Source organism: Puccinia triticina, chromosome 1A (assembly GCF_026914185.1).
Source record: "Puccinia triticina chromosome 1A, complete sequence".
In the NCBI taxonomy this organism is placed as follows: Eukaryota; Fungi; Basidiomycota; class Pucciniomycetes; order Pucciniales; family Pucciniaceae; genus Puccinia; species Puccinia triticina.
The window spans coordinates 1,554,421-1,572,776 of NC_070558.1; the positions used below are offsets into that span (position 1 = coordinate 1,554,421).

The window sequence follows — 18,356 nt, forward strand, 5'->3', positions numbered from 1 at the left end:
TGTGTGGGTCATCGAGTGGGTTGTGTACCCCTAAGAGGATATTCCAGGTATCAATAGCAATGTTGGACAGAAATGGCCTAGGCGTAAAAGGGACATGGTGGTGGTGATACGACACCCCCGACAGGTTCAAGTCTAGAATTGATTCCAGCTTCCTTTGGCGCACGTCGAATGTTTCAACCAGTTGGATCTAATGCCTTGCGGGGCCAAAAATACATTGGTGGCGTGGTGGTGGCGTTGTCGTGGAGGATACATGTAAGCGGCGCTGCGGAGTCAAGGCTTGAGGCAAGCTTGCTGGTCAATGGCTTATAAAAGGAGGCTCTTGTGTTTGGATAATCCCCCAGGCGTCCTCTGCAGCTGTACTTCCAGCTTGCGGTTCGTCCTCAATCCCCTCTGCTGTTGCACTTGCACAGTTTGAGGGGCTAAAGAGTGGGCCCCCCCCCAGGTTCTGCAGCCTTTGCTGCAGGATGGGGGCCTTCAACACCCTTCCTTTTTGACCCGTGCGCTTGACACGGGCTGGAGGTTGGCCCAGACGCAACAGCCATTGCTGTTCACAACACCCCATTTGGTTGGAGGTTGGCCCAGACGCAACAGCCATTGCTGTTCACAACACCCCATTTGGTGTTGTTTGGGGGCATTTGAGATTTCATTTTTTTCCAGTTCTGTTTTATGTAGATTAAACCTTGTAATTTATTTTGTGTTTTATAATAAGGGGAAACCTTTGATGTTTTTTTTGCTGATTTTATGTATTTACAGGGAGAACCCTTGATCTTTTTTTTCTCAGTTGTTGAAAAACTGTGTCTCTAATAAACTTGGATTTTGGGAAAAAATTACTGGTTTTTGAAAGCCTTGTCCTTGTACAAAGTGGCCAAAAAGTTCTAAAACTCTTAAATACATATTTAATATGACTAGAGGCCAAGGCGGCTTCGCCGCTGCACGATCAGGTCCCAGTAACTCTACACCCAAAGAGTGCGCCACACCCAGACCCCGCTGCAGGCTCAGGCCTCCACCATCCAAACTATTTGAGCTGTTTTCTGCAGATGGGCTCGGGGCTTAGGCTCTGGGGTTTAGCTCAAGCCTGAAACTCAATTGAAATAACAAGCCAACTCCAAATCAGCTCACGCATGCATTATATGACACAAGCATAACCAGCTACACCACAGCCGTCCCTCGCTATATCCAGAATACTTATGTCTCCTCCTTCTACAGTTCCAGAGAGTTTACATTAGGCAAACCTTGAGCTAGTCAGATGTTTCAATAATTACAGTAGGCTATCTTAACGAGTACTTTGCGCTTGCTAACTATGAAAATATTAATATCACACCGATCCCCGCCACCATTCACAGATGAGGAACATGTCACAAAGCCAACAGACCCGCCACACACCAACAAACGGCAATTAAAAACACACGGGGCCTCCACCAAAAATAACCAGGGATCATGTAACCTAGACATTCAAGTCGCGCCCAGCTAATCGCCTTGCCTACTCCACTTCAATCGCAGACGCCTCGGCCCATTTTACGCCCGACCGCATTGCGCCCAGCCAGCCCCGCGAGATCAGACCCAGTCCTAACCATCAACCCCACCCGCCACTTGTGACACCTTTAGACCGTCGGGTCATGACCAACAGACCAAAGGCAAAAAAGAGCCATCAGGGACTCATGACCCGACGGTCTAAAGGTGTCACAAGTGGCGGGTGGGGTTGATGGTTAGGACTGGGTCTGATCTCGCGGGGCTGGCTGGGCGCAATGCGGTCGGGCGTAAAATGGGCCGAGGCGTCTGCGATGGAAGTGGAGTAGGCAAGGCGATTAGCTGGGCGCGACTTGAATGTCTAGGTTACATGATCCCTGGCTTGGCCAAGGTCACCGTATGAGTGGCTTGGCCTTGGTTGGTCAGATTACGTACAAAAGTCGATATTGCGGTTCTGCAAACCCTTGGCAACGGGCTTGCCGGAAGCGAATATCTTGTTGTGGGTGTGACGGGGCTAGGTGTTTGGTCGGTTGAGCGAGTGCGTACAAGCATGTGTGGTTACCGGGTTAGGTTGGGGATGTCATGGCGGCAGTTTCAGGTTGGATGTGGTTGTTTTGGGTACAGTATGAAGGAGGAAGGGTTCAGCGGGCGATTAGGCAATTCGGGTGTCGGATAGATAAATAGAAGCGGCCGCTCGTCGGTTGTTCCCCAGGGAGTTTGGTGATGCTGAATTTGAGGCTATCCTTCTCCCTCAACCCTTCCGCTGTTGCATGTGCGCAGTTTGAGGGGCGAAGAGTTGGCCCCCCACTGGTTTGCAAGCTTTGCTGCGGGCCGGGGGCCTTCATGTCCAGTCCTTTTGACCCGTGCGCTTGACGCGGGCTGGGGGCTGAGCCTGTAGCACAGCACTTCTGCTGATGTTGGAAGGCTATTACGATTATGAAATATTTATTTTTGTTGAAATAATTAAATTGTAGACTATGACAGTTGTTCTGGCATTTGAGCATACCCTTTTATTTTTATTTTGGAAAATAAGAGGCAAAACACTTGAATTTTTTTTTGAAAATTCTGGTAAATCTGTGTCTTTAATAAACTTGGATTCACCAAATTTTTTGGATTTTTTGGCCTGTGGGAATATGAATTCCAGGTCCCCAAATGGCTGTACTTGTTTTTTTTTATTGGTGGGATTTTTAAGCATACAAGGAAGCTTCAAAAAACTCCAAATAAATTCACAGAGGACAATAAGAAGCTTGTCTATTGATTGGTCAAAAATAATTTGCAAAATTTGCGCCCTTCATGCGCAGTGCGCGAAGTGTTTGCAAACTTCGCGCACTGCACAGTGCGCAAAGAGCTTTTCGCAGTGCGCGAAGTAAGTCCGTAATAAGAAGGGGTAAAAAAACACCTATTTTCTTCATCCCAAAGCTTGTGAAAGTGTCTTGTTTGAGTGAAAAAATTTAAGCTAACCAATTTAATTCATTGTAATGAAGCTTCTGTTTAGCGTAGCATAGCGTATGTTGTCACTAGCTACGCTAAATGTGTGCAAAATTTTTGTTAGCTTATAACAAGTTACACTAATTTCTAGTTTAACACTTATTATTTAAATCTAACACTATTTGTTTTGGAAATTAAATTATTATAACTACGCTGACTGTTAGCGTAGTGGGTTTTAACTTTATCTAACACTAAATGAATCCTGGAGGGAAAAATGGCCACTAAGCTAAGAGATTATGGTCAAATAGCGTAGTTTAGCGTAGCAACCCACTGTTGTCTTAAACCAAGGTTTTAAGCCTTTTAAATCTTGGGTTTAAAGGTCTTAAACCAAGGTTTTAAGTCTTTTAAACCTTGGGTTTAAAGGTCTTAAACCAAGGTTTTAAGTCTTTGAAACCTTGGGTTTAAAGGTCTTAAACCAAGGTTTTAAGCCTTTTAAACCTTGGGTTTAAAGGTCTTAAACCAAGGTTTTAAGCCTTTTAAACCTTGGGTTTAAAGGTCTTAAACCAAGGTTTTAAGCCTTTTAAACCTTGGGTTTAAAGGTCTTAAACCAAGGTTTTAAGCCTTTTAAACCTTGGGTTTGAAGGTCTTAAACCAAGGTTTTAAGCCTTTTAAACCTTGGGTTTAAAGGTCTTAAAGCAAGGTTTTAAGCCTTTTAAACCTTGGGTTTAAAGGTCTTAAACCAAGGTTTTAAGCCTTTTAAACCTTGGGTTTAAAGGTCTTAAACCAAGGTTTTAAGCCTTTTAAACCTTGGGTTTAAAGGTCTTAAACCAAGGTTTTAAGCCTTTTAAACCTTGGGTTTAAAGGTCTTAAAGCAAGGTTTTAAGCCTTCGAAACCTTGGGTTTAAAGTTCTTAAACCAAGGTTTTAAGCCTTTTAAACCTTGGGTTTAAAGGTCTTAAACCAAGGTTTTAAGCCTTTTAAACCTTGGGTTTAAAGGTCTTAAACCAAGGTTTTAAGCCTTTTAAACCTTGGGTTTAAAGGTCTTGAATGGAAGGTATTATTAAATAAAGATTTACAATGACCAGCGTCAAGACTGTCTGGAAGAACCAAATCAATGTCACCAGGGGAGAAAGTGTGGCACTCTCTAGGGAGTGCCAGACCGTAACTTTATCTTTGACTTGGTCAGAAGTCAGTTCAATGTGGGTGGGTAACTTGTGTTCAACTTTGTTGGCGAACTTCTTAGCAACTATTTTATAAGAGTATGATGAGTTCAGTGCAACTCATCTGTAACTCCTGATAGTATCAGTTTGGATTTTATTCTATCCTTCAGGCATCTGGATTTGAAGATAATTCATGATGACTGCCAGATACTCACCTAAAATTGTCTGATTCTGTCCTCATTACAGGCCATTTGCGTAATTTATGAAGATTTTTTTTTGGCTTCCTCATGGACCATATTCAGCCACCTTATTCACACGAGCTATTTGGATGCAGATGTGAATTACATGGTTTCTCCCTATGACCCATATTTTTTGTCTCCTACTCAGCCTGCCAAGTCCTAGTGGTTTCCTGCAGCTGTTGCTTGACCATGATGACCTGGAGAGTGGGTGATGGTGCCCATTCAGGGGATTGGGGAATCCTCTTGGTGGCATGGTTGTCCTGGCCATTGAGGAGACACACGCCCTTTATATGGCCAGTAAAACCCGGCCATAAAAGGGAGTTGCCTGCTAGTTTCATCCTACAGGTCTATCCGTGACATAGGCCATCAATGTCACATTAAGATCCTGCTCAAAATTGTCACCCTCATGTTTGTCCGAACATCAGGGTGACATTCATGGCCAGGTTGTACCCGCCATCAAGAGGAGTTGATGGTGGGTACAACTTGGCCATCGGAGGCAGACTCCCTTTGATGGCCAGGTTGTACTGGCCATAAAAGGGAGTACACACCTTGTTCAATGTCTGTTACAACTCAGCCATCTAAGGGCTTTGATGGCCGAGTTGTAACAGCCATCAAACCAATTTTGAACTCCCTTCAATGTCTGTTGAAAAACAGCTATTGAAGGGATTCTGCATCCAATTTCTGAGCTATACCAGCCATTGGGGGGATCTCACACTCCTTTTGATTGATAGGCTGTATCTGCCATCAAAAGGAGTACAATCTCCCTTTGATGGCTGGTGCAACTCTTCCATCAAGGGGAGTAGGGGGAGTGGGAAATCCTCTTGATGGCTGGGTTGTACCAGGCATTGAGGAGACACAATCACGTTGATGGCCAGTAAAAACTGGCATCAAAGGGAGTTTCCCACTAGCTGCATCCTACAGGTCCAACTGTGAAGTAGGCCAGAATTTCACAAGATCCTGTTCAACCATTTACACCCTGAAGTTTGCCCAAATTTGAGGGTGAAATTCATGTCCAAGTTGTAATTGCCATCAAGAGGAGTTGAAAATCCCATCAATGACTGGTATAAATCAGTCATCATAAGCAGGTTGCATCCAATTAACCAGCGCTCTGTACCATCCATGAGGAGAAATTCACACTTCCTTCATTGGCTGGGTTGTAGCTGCTATTGAAGGGAGTACACACTCCCTTAAAATGCTGTTGCAACTCTGCCATTAAAAAGAGTGCACACTCCTCTTGATGGCAGGTTTGTGTTGGCCATTGAGGAGACACTCCCTCAAATGGCCAATACAACCCTGGCATCAAAACTTTGTCAAATGAGGTTGGTAACAATAGTGATTCCAAGACTAAACTTGTTCACGCACTTTATAACTTAAGGTACAATCCTTGATAAGGTAGCCACTACTCAGGTCTGGTGATGATTAACTGTTAAACTGTGGAGCCCAGGGGATCATGTGTTTCCAGTGGTCAGGCAATTTGAAAAATTGATGCTAATTACATCACATTTGAACAATGTTTGGCCTGAACACAATCTTTGCAACACGCCAGGCAGGTAAGAGATGATTATGGTGTCTTCCACCTCCTCCCACTTTAGGTCTATCTGACAGAGAAGTTGGATTGTACCACCCTGAAATGATAACCAAGAGATGCATACATCTTGAGGTCCCCTTGTGGCTTGATCAGTTGAGCCTGCCTGGTCACAGTGAAGTTGACCAAGATTGGCCTGTTCTGATGGAAACATGAATTTCAGGATCCTCAGCTGGAACAACCATGAAATGTTTTCCAGGTTGATTCAAGCTGGAGTTGAGCATTGGGTGAGGTGAAGTTATGGAATTTGACATGAGGTTAGGATGGAGATGATATCAGCCTGAGTTGAACATAACATCACTATTGACACAAGATTAAGTTGTGTATGTTGCACACATGTTGCATGCTTGATACCCGCCAGTGTGAGCCTGAGTCTCTATAGTGACAGCAGGACACAAGAAATGGGGGACAACAGTTTGATTTCTTGGGATAAAGAAAATACAACTGTAAGAGAAAAAGATAAAGAGAGAGAAAGAAACCAAGCAGGATAAGATAGAAGAGAAGTACTAGGTTATTCTAGTGGGAATGCACGTCCACTGGCAATGCTACTCTTCAGAAGAGTGCTGCTAATCTGTGCTAGAAGTGCTACAGCTTCCTCTCAGGAGGGTATCTGGATTAGATAAGTTTAATCTAGCCACAGTTTTTTAGACTTCTCTCTGGACAGTCAAGGTTCTTAATGGGAAACCTGAGGGACAGCCCTGCAACCTAGATTTTGAGGCAAAGGCCAAGTGATTATAAGGGACAGCCCTGTGATCAAGATAGAGGCAAAGGCCTGTAGAATTGAAGGGACAGCCCTGTGATCAAGGAGGAGGCAAAGCAAGAAGAAAAGGCAGATCAAACAAGACACAGAGTTGTACCTCTGAGATAATCAAGGTTCAGTGAAAGAGGTTACTTACTGTCAATATCCTAGGCGCCTGTGACGGTAGGTATACTGGGAGTAGAGTAGGCTCTTTGGTGGTGATCCTGGGGTTATCTGGGTGGTGGTTCTGGTGTGCTGAAGTCTGTGGATCCGCCTCAGGCAAGGGGGATCCTGACTACGAAAATTTTCACAGTTTGCTTATGTAATTTACATATGTACATGTGGTTTGGCGCGCCTAGTAGCGCTGACACGTCACAACTGCGCAAGGGCGCTACAACTCAGTAACTCAGGGAAGGAGTATAGTTACAATGAATTGGTAAGTTGTAACTAGGGTTAAAATTGCATGAGGAAACAGAATATGAAGTCAAAACAGGGATATCTCTTAAGATGAAAAAGATATAAAGTAATTTATATGTAACAAAGGTAGAACAGGCAGCTTTTAGGTCAGCTGTGATGACTCTAAGGCTGACATTCCCTACCACCAAAAGGGTTGGATTTCTGTAAGAAATTAAACCACAGGGTTAGACCTCTTGTCACTTCTGAATTTCCTGAGAAGGATAGCAGAGTCTGGGATGTCTTTCTCAAGGAGCCATTCATCATGATCAGCACTCATACCTTTGTATCTAGCTAAGTACATCATAACATCTCTGTTTTCCACTCTCAATCTCTTGTCTCTGAGAATCTTTTGTATGACTTTACTCTGAGGGGTTTTATCCATAGGGGGAATGACAACTTTGACTTTTTGTCTCAAAGGGAATTTGTCTGGATTGGGGTCCTTGTATGGTTTCACCAAGCTGACAGGAAATGTGGGATGTTTCCTGCTAAACTCTTCAGTCAGTATCACTTCTACAGCATTCTTCCCATGTAAAGCTTTCACAAGGAATGGTCCAGTGAAGGAGTCTCTCATCTTCTTAGGGCCAGACAGGTTGTTGAAGTTTGCTGTGGATATTAGGACTTTATCACCAACTTTAAAAGATGGTTCTTTGTGACTCTTGTCCCATCTTTCTTTGTTGTAGGATGTAGCTTCTGTTATGCATTGCTCAGCATGTCTTCTGGCTTTCTCAAAGATCTTTCCATAAGCAAGAGCAGTAGGATGAATGTCTACAGAGTCTTGCTTCAAGAAATTTCTGGGAAGGTTTGGGATCCAGCCTTTTTCCAGGATGGCAGGAGGTTTTCCAGTGGTTGAATGTATGCTGGTGCAGTAAGCTAACTCAAGGATTGGTAGAAGTGAAACCCAATCATGAGTGTAACCATCATTGTCTTTGAATTCTAGACCATATGCACAAAACCTCCTGATCATATCTTCAAGTGTTTGAATCATCCTCTCAGCTAATCCATCAGTCTGAGGGTGGTAAGCAGTGGAGAAGGAGAGTTTTGTTCCCAGCATACTATGTAAACCAGTCCAGAATTCAGATGTGAACTTAGGGTCTCTATCAGAGATGATGATTCTGGGGATGCCAGTCCTAGGCATTACTCTGTTCCAAAACAGTATGGCAGTGTCCATAGCAGAGTCATCCTTGAAGCAGGGTACAAATATAGGGGTCTTAGAGTATCTGTCCACTATTACCAGACAAGCATTGAAACTAGCTGCTCCTCCAGGGGACAAAGAAGTTACCCAATCCATGTTAATAACATCCCATGGTTTTGAAGGTTCTTCAATTTTCATGAGCAGTCCAAATCTTTTGCCTGTGGCTTTATTTGCTTTCTGGCATCTATCACAGGAAGAGCAGTATTCACCAGTGTCTTGTTTCCAGTTAGCCCACCAAGCAGTATCAGCTACTTTTTCTAAAGTCCTGTCTTCAGAAAAATGACCTGAGTAGACACTGTCATGGCATTCATGCAAGATGGTGTTGATACTTTCTTTGTCAGCTAGGACTAGGACAGAGTTGTGTTTCTCTCTGAAGTAGATGAGGCCATCAAATATAGAGAACCTTCCTTCATCATATAGCTTTCTCCAAGGATCTTGTAAGGAATTTTTCAGCTGGGCATCTTTAGCATCTTTCAACAAAAGTTCAGATAATATGGTAGTGTTCTTGTCTTGCTTGTAGCCTTCTCTCACTGAGTCAAAGAACTCATTCTTGAAAGTGGAAACATGTATGCCCATGATGGGGAATCTATCATCATCCTTGTCTTCTGGGTCATAAGCAGGGTTACTAGGATCATTTGGCAAAGCCCATCTGCTCAGTCCATCAGCATTCTTGTGAATATTCCCATCTCTGTGGATTATGGTCATATTGCCTCTGTATTCCTGAATAGCAATCTGCCACCTGAGCATATGTCTATTGGGAGTCTTCATGTTCAGCAGTGATCTCAAAGCTGTGCAGTCTGTTACAACATGAAAGACACTGCCATCTAAGTAGTAATGGAGTTTTTCCAGGGCCTAGACCAGACATAAGCATTCAAGTTGACTAGCACCATATCTTGTTTCACTGTCCTTCAGTTGTCTGGATATGAAAACAATGGGTCCTTCTTTTCTCACTCCATCAATGACTTGGACTTGATGTAAAGCAGCACCTAGACCAGTCATGCTAGCATCTACATATAGTGTGAAGGGATGGGCCCAGTCAGGAAACAGTAGCAATGGAGCTGTGGTCAGTTTCTCTTTTAACAAGTTGTAGGCTACTATTCTATGATGAGTCATCTCATATATGACATCAATCCTTGTCAGTTCAGTCAGAGGTTTTGCTATCTCTGCAAACTTCTCAATGTGTTGTCTGTAGTAGCCAGCAAAACCAAGAAATGATTGCATTTCTTTCCTATTACTAGGCACAGGCTTTTGGAGAACAGCAGCTACTTTATTCTGGTCTATTCCTATGGCAATACCAGACACAAGATGACCTAGAGCTTTGATCTGATCGAATCCAAAGTTACACTTCTTCAAGGAGATTTTCATGTTCATGTTAATAACAACTTTCAGGATCCTGTCTATCCTATTGAGGTGTTCCTCCCAAGTGTTGGACATAATGATGATATCATCAATGTAGATAATGGCCCACTTCTCATCAATTTCCTTTCTGAATTCAATGTCCATCATTCTCTGGAAATGAGAGGGGGCATTCTTGATCCCAAAGGGCATTCTCAGGTACTCATAGATTCCTTTGTGCATAATAATCCTGAGTAGATGTCTGGAATCTTCTGCAATGACATTCTGGTGAAAACCTTTGAGTACATCCATGCTAGTCAGGTACTTAGCTTTAGCCAGATTGTTCAGAGTCTCACTGATCTTAGGAATGGGATACCTGTCTGAAGCAGTGTAGGAATTCAAAGCTCTGAAGTCTCCTACCATTCTGGACTTTCCATTGTGCCAGGCAATGATCACAGGAGTAGTGATCTCAACTACTTCATTATGACCAACTTTCCTTAGAACATTCAGTTTTACTAGCTCTTCAATGTGTTGCTCAAGAGCTTCTCTGCTTTTGGGGCTGGCAGGATAAGGAGGTCTTCTGAGGAGAGGAGGGTAAGGTCTCTCAGTTGTCAACTTGATATGAACTTCATGACCCTTAATGGCACCAAGGGGCTGATTGGTGTTGGAGAAGGCAAGGTTGTTATTGTAGAGGACCTCAAACAGTTTCTCCTTTTGCTCAATAGTCAACTTATCACTGAATTTGGCTTCACAGAGTTCTTCTGTAATAAATTTCTGCAGTTGAGGATGGGACTTCTTTACAGCAGAAATTTCATTAGAAGGGCTCATTTTCTCCAGATGATGAGACTTAAAGCTGAATTTCTTCCTCTTGTTCTCATTTCCAATGGTAAAGAATCTCTCTTTGCTGTTTGTGATGTCAAAGCCATAAAGAGACATGTAATCATTTCCAAGGATAAGATAGTTAATTCTTGCATTTTTCATGACTACAAATTCTGTTAGAATTCTAATAGAACCTTTAGTGTGAGGAAAAATCAAAGCCATTTCTATTATGCCCATTGGCTGTAATTGGTCACTACAGCTGTGGAATTTAGCATGGTTAATTGGCATGAGCTTGTTTTCCCATTCTGGTAATATAGAATCTAGCAATTTGTTGCTGATGATTGAGCAAGAAGCTCCACTATCAAGAAGACATGATTGTTCTCTGGATTCAATGAGGACAGTAGTAAGATTTGCTTTTCCAGTAAGATGAGCTTTTCCTCTATCAGGCTTGCATTTCATTAGTCTAGCATCTTCTATGTGGGAAGACTGGCAGGATTTGTCCCAGGTCTGAGGTTGATGAGTTTCAGCTTGAATTTCAGCAATGGAGAAGTCTTGGTTTATCTCACACTCTACAGCATGTGTTCCAAAGTCAAAATCAACTAAGGGATCATAATTGGCACCATTTCCATTGTCCATGGCAAGAATCATGTGATTGGTTCTATGATTCTCTTCTTCTTCATCTAGTTCTGATTCAGACTTGTGTGGTTCACCTTGGTCTTCTCCATTGTCACTCTTGGGATCATCATCATCATCCATTCCTACATTATTGATTCTGTTCTTCTTCTTAGGGCATTCCCTGGAGAAGTGACCAGTTTGTTTACAGAAATGGCATATAAGTTTGTCTTTCTCAGGGGCAGAGACAGGATTCTTTTTGGCAGAGGAGTCAGTTGGCTTATCAGTTTTCTCAGGGGCAGGATTGCTTCTCCATTGGGATCTGTTTGGAGTGTTATAATTATTTGTCACAGGCTTGTTCTTTTTCATGACTCTGTCTATGACCTCTTCAGCAATTATAACCATATCCTCAAAACTCATTTCAGTGGCATCTCTTTTGTATCTGCTTTTAATAGCATGCTCAAGGTTTGGAGGGCACTGCTTTAAGATCTTCTCACAAATAAGGTACTGACTGAGTTCAGGTTGATAAGCTTTCAGTCTTTCTCTCTGATTACCAAACCATTTATGGATTTTCCTCCCATCATAGGCAAAGTGATCATTCTCAAACTCTTGTTGCATTTTCCATTTCCAGTTCTCAGTGCCAAACTTATTTCTGATGGCATTCTTCCACCAAGCCCAAGATTTGTTTCCATACTCATCTCTGATGCCTAGGTACCAATTCCTTGCAGTGTCAGTTAACAAGATTGTTAATCTACTGATTATCATGTTATCCAGCATCAAGTAGTCTCTAACCAGGATATCAGTATTTTTAATCCAAAGTTCATGATTGTAAGGCAATTCTCCAGAGAATTTCTCCCAGTCTCCATTTTTGGGGATACCTTTCCACAGTTCTTTCCTCATTTCAAAGTCTATAGCTCCATGATCAATGTAGGGGAATTCCTCTTGGGTCTTAGTATCAGGAGTATTGCTAGCAGGCTTAGGAAAGTGATCTCTTGGTGGTCTCTGTGGTTCAGGAGTAGGAACAGGAGGAGTTGGTCTGTGTTCCTGTTGTTGCTCATGGTGGACATTCTGGAAGGGATTATTGTACAAGAGATGAGGGGGTTGGTCTCTGTCATCTGGTATTAACACGGAATCCAGCTTTGAGCTCACGGTGTTTACTACAGAAGATATGTCACTGAATCTTCTCTTAGATTGTTCAAACCTGTTGTGCTCATTGGCATGAAGGTCATTGATCTGATTATCAATGGAAGTAAGATTGTTGCTCACTTTCTCTTCAAAATCTTTCAGATTTTGGCCAATTGTATCCATGTTAGAATGACATTGTGATTCATTTACCAGAATCAAATCTTGAACTGTCTCAAACTTATCATCTATGTGTTTCTTCAGTTGTTCTAACACATTGTTATTCACTGTGGATTTCTCTCTGGCACTTTCTCCTATGTTGTTCAGGATTTGATCAAGCAAAAGGGGAATGAATTCATTTTTAAATAGATCAAGAATGGAATGATTCAGGACATCTTTAAAATTGCTGACACAAGATTCAAGAAGAGTACCAGGAATGGTTTCAACAGTACCAGATAATTCAGAGAGAAATTTGGAGAACAATACTTGTAATTTTTCTTCTAGAAACAAGGGGCCATTTCTAGACATTTCAGAGTTAAGATTATTGAGAAAAAATTCTCTATTTGAAGGATCAGAGAGATTATCAATATCTAAACTGAGGCCTAGTGGTGAATCACTACTTAAGGAACTTTTAGGTAAAGATTCATCTAATAAGGGCCTCTCCCTCTGGCTCTCCCTCGTCCATAGCCTCTCCTCACTCCTCGTGTGGCTCTCATCAAGTATTCTCCTATTTCTAGAACTCTCTGAGTGTCGTCCTGAGGGCGTCTCCAGTTCCTCCCTGATCCTCTCCAGTTGTTTTGAGGAGGAGGGGGGTTGTGGCCTGCGAATTCTTGCGGCATTTGCGGATAATGGGGTGGATTGTAGCCGCCAGTTTGCAGATGCGGGCTGGGGCGGAATAATTGAACCACCTCTCGCGGTATAGAAGCTGGTGGCTGCCTCGCTTGGAGCGTCTGCGGCGGTTGTGGCGGCGGCAAGGGATTTCCTTGGTAGTTCTGATTCTCTGGGCGCATTTGAGGCTGCGTCTGTGGACGGGATTCTGGAAGATTGGGAAGGATAGGAGCCTGGAACTCCTGCGCCAAGGCTCGGTGCTGAAAACCCATAGGCTCTGGAGTCGGCGTGACTAGTAAAGGCTGTTGGCTGGCGTGCGGTATCATTGCTAGCTGCGAAGGAGCTCGGATTTGTAGCGCGGTCGAGTTCGGCGGCCCGTTGCCGTTGTTCTGGCGCGTCAGAGATATTTCTAGATTGTTGAGTTCCTCTCTGGGGATCCAATCCTGACACAGGCGTATCCCGTCGTTCCTCCCAACCAGATCTATGATCATTTCTTGGGTCATTGAGGCTTGGGAGAGGAGACGCCTCATAGTTAATATGTTCTGCGCTTCCCTGGCGCGGACAAAAAGGTCGAATTGTTCGTTGAACATACTGATGAGGCTGGATAACTCCTCCTCTTCCGGGATAAGGTCCATGGGTCCTGAGGACGCTTCCCGTCGAGGGCTCTGAGTGTACGGAAGGAGGGCTAGATTGGACGGCGCCGTGGGTCTCATGCCCTCTGGGTTGATAGGCTGGGAGGGCGGCTGACTCGTCTGAGGAGGGTTCACCGTCAAATCTATTTGTTCCCTGTCGACAGGCCGTGGAACCGGCGTGGATCTGCTCGACGCTAGAGCTATGGACGTTTCTCTTGGCTGGTATAGAGCCGGAGGGATCCCGGTATCTGGGGGGAGCGGCTCCTCTTCCGGGAGCTTGAGGAAATCCTCCTGTAGAGGTGGCAAGGCTGCTTCTAGCCCTTCGAAGCCGTTCTTCGGCGGCTGGGCTAAGGCGGTACCGGTGGCGGAGCTCTTTGGAGAGGTCTTGGCCATTTCTAAGGTGAGGCGGCATCGTGATAAGGAGTAAGAGAGGTTAATTTAAGCGGAAAGAGAAAGTTTTTAAGAATTAATTCAAGGTTAAAATACCTTGGGATTTAGGTTTAGAAGATAACCTTTTACTTTTACGCGTCGTAGTAGAGGTTTTTTTCTTAGTTTCCTTTGCGCTGGGTTTCGCGGCGGATTTTGAGGTCCAATCAGAGATATTAACAGCGGCGGTGACCTTGCGGCGACGGACTTTTGGGTATTTAGTAGTAGCAATAGGGGTCCAAGAGGAACTATTGATCCAGTTTCCTTCTTTCGGATCAGTTACGCGGTTGTCGTCGCAATTTTCGTCTTCTGCGCTAGTCTGCGCCGTTACGAATTTTTTTACGGTCAATTGCGGCAATTATAGTTAAGAAGCAGGAGAATCTTTTGAGCGTACTCCGTTTTTCTCTATCTCTTCTTGATCCGAAGATATAGAGGGTTCTGGGGAGGATAAGTCCGACGAAGGGATAAATAGCGGCACGGAGGAGTCGCAGTTCTGCACTTTCACGAGTACACAGGACGTAAAAAATTTTTTTCAAGGGTTCAGTTAGGAAATTTATCAATGTAAAAGCAATTTTGGATGATTTTAGAAGAATTTCAGCGTTAGTAAGATATGTAGAAAAAAATTTTTAGGTGATTTTTCGAATTTTTAGAGTTTTTTTTTGTTTGATTTAGTCAGGAGGATCAGTCTTTTGGCTTTATAGCAGTCTAGAATTATGAAAAGGTGAGTATATTTCCCGATGAGGCCCCCAATTGTGAGCCTGAGTCTCTATAGTGACAGCAGGACACAAGAAATGGGGGACAACAGTTTGATTTCTTGGGATAAAGAAAATACAACTGTAAGAGAAAAAGATAAAGAGAGAGAAAGAAACCAAGCAGGATAAGATAGAAGAGAAGTACTAGGTTATTCTAGTGGGAATGCACGTCCACTGGCAATGCTACTCTTCAGAAGAGTGCTGCTAATCTGTGCTAGAAGTGCTACAGCTTCCTCTCAGGAGGGTATCTGGATTAGATAAGTTTAATCTAGCCACAGTTTTTTAGACTTCTCTCTGGACAGTCAAGGTTCTTAATGGGAAACCTGAGGGACAGCCCTGCAACCTAGATTTTGAGGCAAAGGCCAAGTGATTATAAGGGACAGCCCTGTGATCAAGATAGAGGCAAAGGCCTGTAGAATTGAAGGGACAGCCCTGTGATCAAGGAGGAGGCAAAGCAAGAAGAAAAGGCAGATCAAACAAGACACAGAGTTGTACCTCTGAGATAATCAAGGTTCAGTGAAAGAGGTTACTTACTGTCAATATCCTAGGCGCCTGTGACGGTAGGTATACTGGGAGTAGAGTAGGCTCTTTGGTGGTGATCCTGGGGTTATCTGGGTGGTGGTTCTGGTGTGCTGAAGTCTGTGGATCCGCCTCAGGCAAGGGGGATCCTGACTACGAAAATTTTCACAGTTTGCTTATGTAATTTACATATGTACATGTGGTTTGGCGCGCCTAGTAGCGCTGACACGTCACAACTGCGCAAGGGCGCTACAACTCAGTAACTCAGGGAAGGAGTATAGTTACAATGAATTGGTAAGTTGTAACTAGGGTTAAAATTGCATGAGGAAACAGAATATGAAGTCAAAACAGGGATATCTCTTAAGATGAAAAAGATATAAAGTAATTTATATGTAACAAAGGTAGAACAGGCAGCTTTTAGGTCAGCTGTGATGACTCTAAGGCTGACAGCCAGGGTTGCTGAAGGAAGTTACTGTCTGGCACTCTCTAGAGAGTGCCACACTTTCTCCCCTGGTGTGTCTTACAGTTCTATTTTCTTGGAAGGTGCCAAGCAGAGAGCTGCATCCAGGTCCTCCATTGGTCCACAAGGCCATTTTTCTTTGCGTGGCAAGGTATAACAAGCGTTCAAGCCTTTTAAAACTTGGTTTAAAGGTCTTAAACCAAGGCTTCAAGTCTTTTAACCTTTGGATTTAAAAGTCTTAAACAAAGGATTTAACCATTTTAAACCAAATTTTGAAGGTCTTAAACCATGGTTTCAAGCCTTTCAAACCAAGGTTTAAAGGTCTTGAACCATGGTTTCAAGCCTTTTAAACCAAGGGTTTAAGCCTTAAGAAGGCAAAAGGCACATTTTGCCAACAGCAATCATGTGTATTACTGACAAATTATTTAAGATGCATCTAGCATCAATTCAGCACAAAAACATAGAGAAAGAACAGAAATCCAGAGCTACCCATTTTCCCGGATACAAAAACACATGGTTGTGCATTTCACTACAAGAAAAACTCTGGAAACTGCTAGCAGTTGAGATGCAGAAGCTGAAAGGAAGCTTGAGGTGATACTCAAGCCTTTCTCAAAGTTTATTTCAACCAAGGGTGAATGCACAGTCACTGTGCAATGTGCACAGTGACTGTGCATGAAAGGGCATGATGCAATTATGTCAAGTTACAATGGCAGTTACCCTGGAGTATGCCACATGTCAACTGCTGGCAGTTTCTAGAGTTTTTCTTGCAGTGTTTACTATTAGTAGAGCCACTAAGATCAAGCAGTCAACCAAGTGGCCACATGTTGTCCGGTGAAGCCCTAGCTTAACTAAGCCTCTCAAACGGAGGGTCCGGGGGACCCCGACCGGAGTGCTCTCCGCAGGAGAGGCTTTCACCTAATGTCTGAAGTCTGGCAGGGAAAGGAAGGATATTCAACCCCAAAATCACCAAGCAAAATATGTACAAAAAAAACTGAACGGACAGATTCATTGGCAGTGCTTTAGGCGCACCCTAACCCAAAGTTTTGAGCAAAAAGCTCCAAACTGATTGAAGGAGTCCACTTTGAAGGTCAAAAAAATTGTGAAGGATATTAAATTGCTCTGAAGATCCATTTTTGGATTTTCTTATAGGGTCTTGGAAAAACGACTCCCAAGTTTTGGGAAAACGACTCCCATATGTCCGCGCGACTATTTTTCGACCAGCGCTGGACGTCGACCTAGACCCTTTTTTTGGGTACGGCTTTTTTGGGAGTCGTCGACCCAAAAAATTTATTTTTTGGGAGTTGTCGACCCAAAAAATTTATTTTTTGGGAGTCGTCCCCACCAATTTTTATGAATATTTTTAATATTTTCTTGCCGGGGGGTTTGGGAGTCGTTCACCCAAAAGGAGTGCCCCCCGCGTTATTTTGGGAGTCGGCCGCGGGGGCCACAGAAGCCCCCAGGGAGCCGTGACGACTCCCCTTGCCGACTCCCCTTCGAGCCCCCCACCCATCACACAAGTCAGACACCACAACCGACACACCAACCGCCCGATCACCCCCACCCGTCCACCCCAACCGCCCGATTGATCAAACGAAAAGAGATGTTTAACCCTGCCGCCCCCGCCGCCGTCCAGGACCAGGAATCCCAGGCCCCTGTCGCCGCCATGGAGCACGCCGAGCCCCCAATGGCCGCCGTTGACCACGACCAGGAATCCCAGGCCCCTGTCGCCGCCATGGAGCACGCCGAGCCCCCAATGGCCGCCGTCAACCACGCCGAGCCCCCAATGGCTGCCGTCAACCACGCCGAGCCCCCTGTTGCCGCCATCAAGTACGCGAAGGCCCCAATGCCTGGCGAGCACACCGAGCCCCCAGTGGCTGGCGAGCACAAGCACACCGAGCCCCCAGTGGCTGGCGAGCACGCCGAGGAAACCCAAGCCGCAGGGCCAGGTAAGCCCCCTCTCCCCTGCCGACTCCCTCCCATCCAAACTGGAGGCATTGAGCCCCCAACACCCTGTTCCTGCCCCTGATCCAGGTGAGAATCAAGACGCCGCCAAAGGCCTTGCGGCCCAGGACCACGCAGCCACCCTGGCCATTCTAGAGCGCCAAGGAGCCGTCCTAGCCAGCGGGGCTCAAGGTCTAGCGCCTGCCTACGCTGCCGACTCCCGTGACCCCGTCGACACCCAACGTCCCGCAGCCGCCGACTCCCAGCCTCCCGCAGCCGCCGACTCCCAAACTGCAGCCGCAGACTCCCATTCAGCCGCCGACTCCCAAACCGCAGCCGGTGCTCAAGGTCTAGCGCCCGCCTACACTGCCGACTCCCGTGACCACGTCGACACCCAACGTCCCGCAGCCGCCGACTCCCAGCCTCCCGCAGCTGCCGACTCCCAAACTGCAGCCGCCAACTCGCAAACCGCAGCCGCCGACTCCCAGGCCATTGCCGCCGTCGAAGCCTGCATTCAGACCACTGAAGCCCTTCAAGACGTCACCCTAGGCCCCCCTCCTCCTTCAACTTACTCAAGAAATCGCCAAAAAAAAACTAGAAAATCAAATCCACAAAGAAAATGAGGAAGAAGATGAAGATTATAGC

At 44.8% G+C, this 18,356-nt stretch overlaps 1 protein-coding gene across 1 annotated transcript; it reads right to left on the reverse strand.

The window, feature by feature from the left end:
- Nucleotides 1-1,648: 1,648 nt before the first annotated feature.
- PtA15_1A204 (uncharacterized protein) lies at nt 1,649-2,019 on the reverse strand (the record flags this gene model as incomplete). The annotated part of the gene is made up of 3 exons (XM_053165207.1): nt 1,649-1,776; nt 1,903-1,981; nt 2,014-2,019. The coding sequence occupies 3 exons, from the start codon at nt 2,017-2,019 to the stop codon at nt 1,649-1,651; spliced, it is 213 nt and encodes a 70-aa protein (XP_053016421.1).
- Between the last annotated feature and the right edge of the window lie 16,337 nt (nt 2,020-18,356).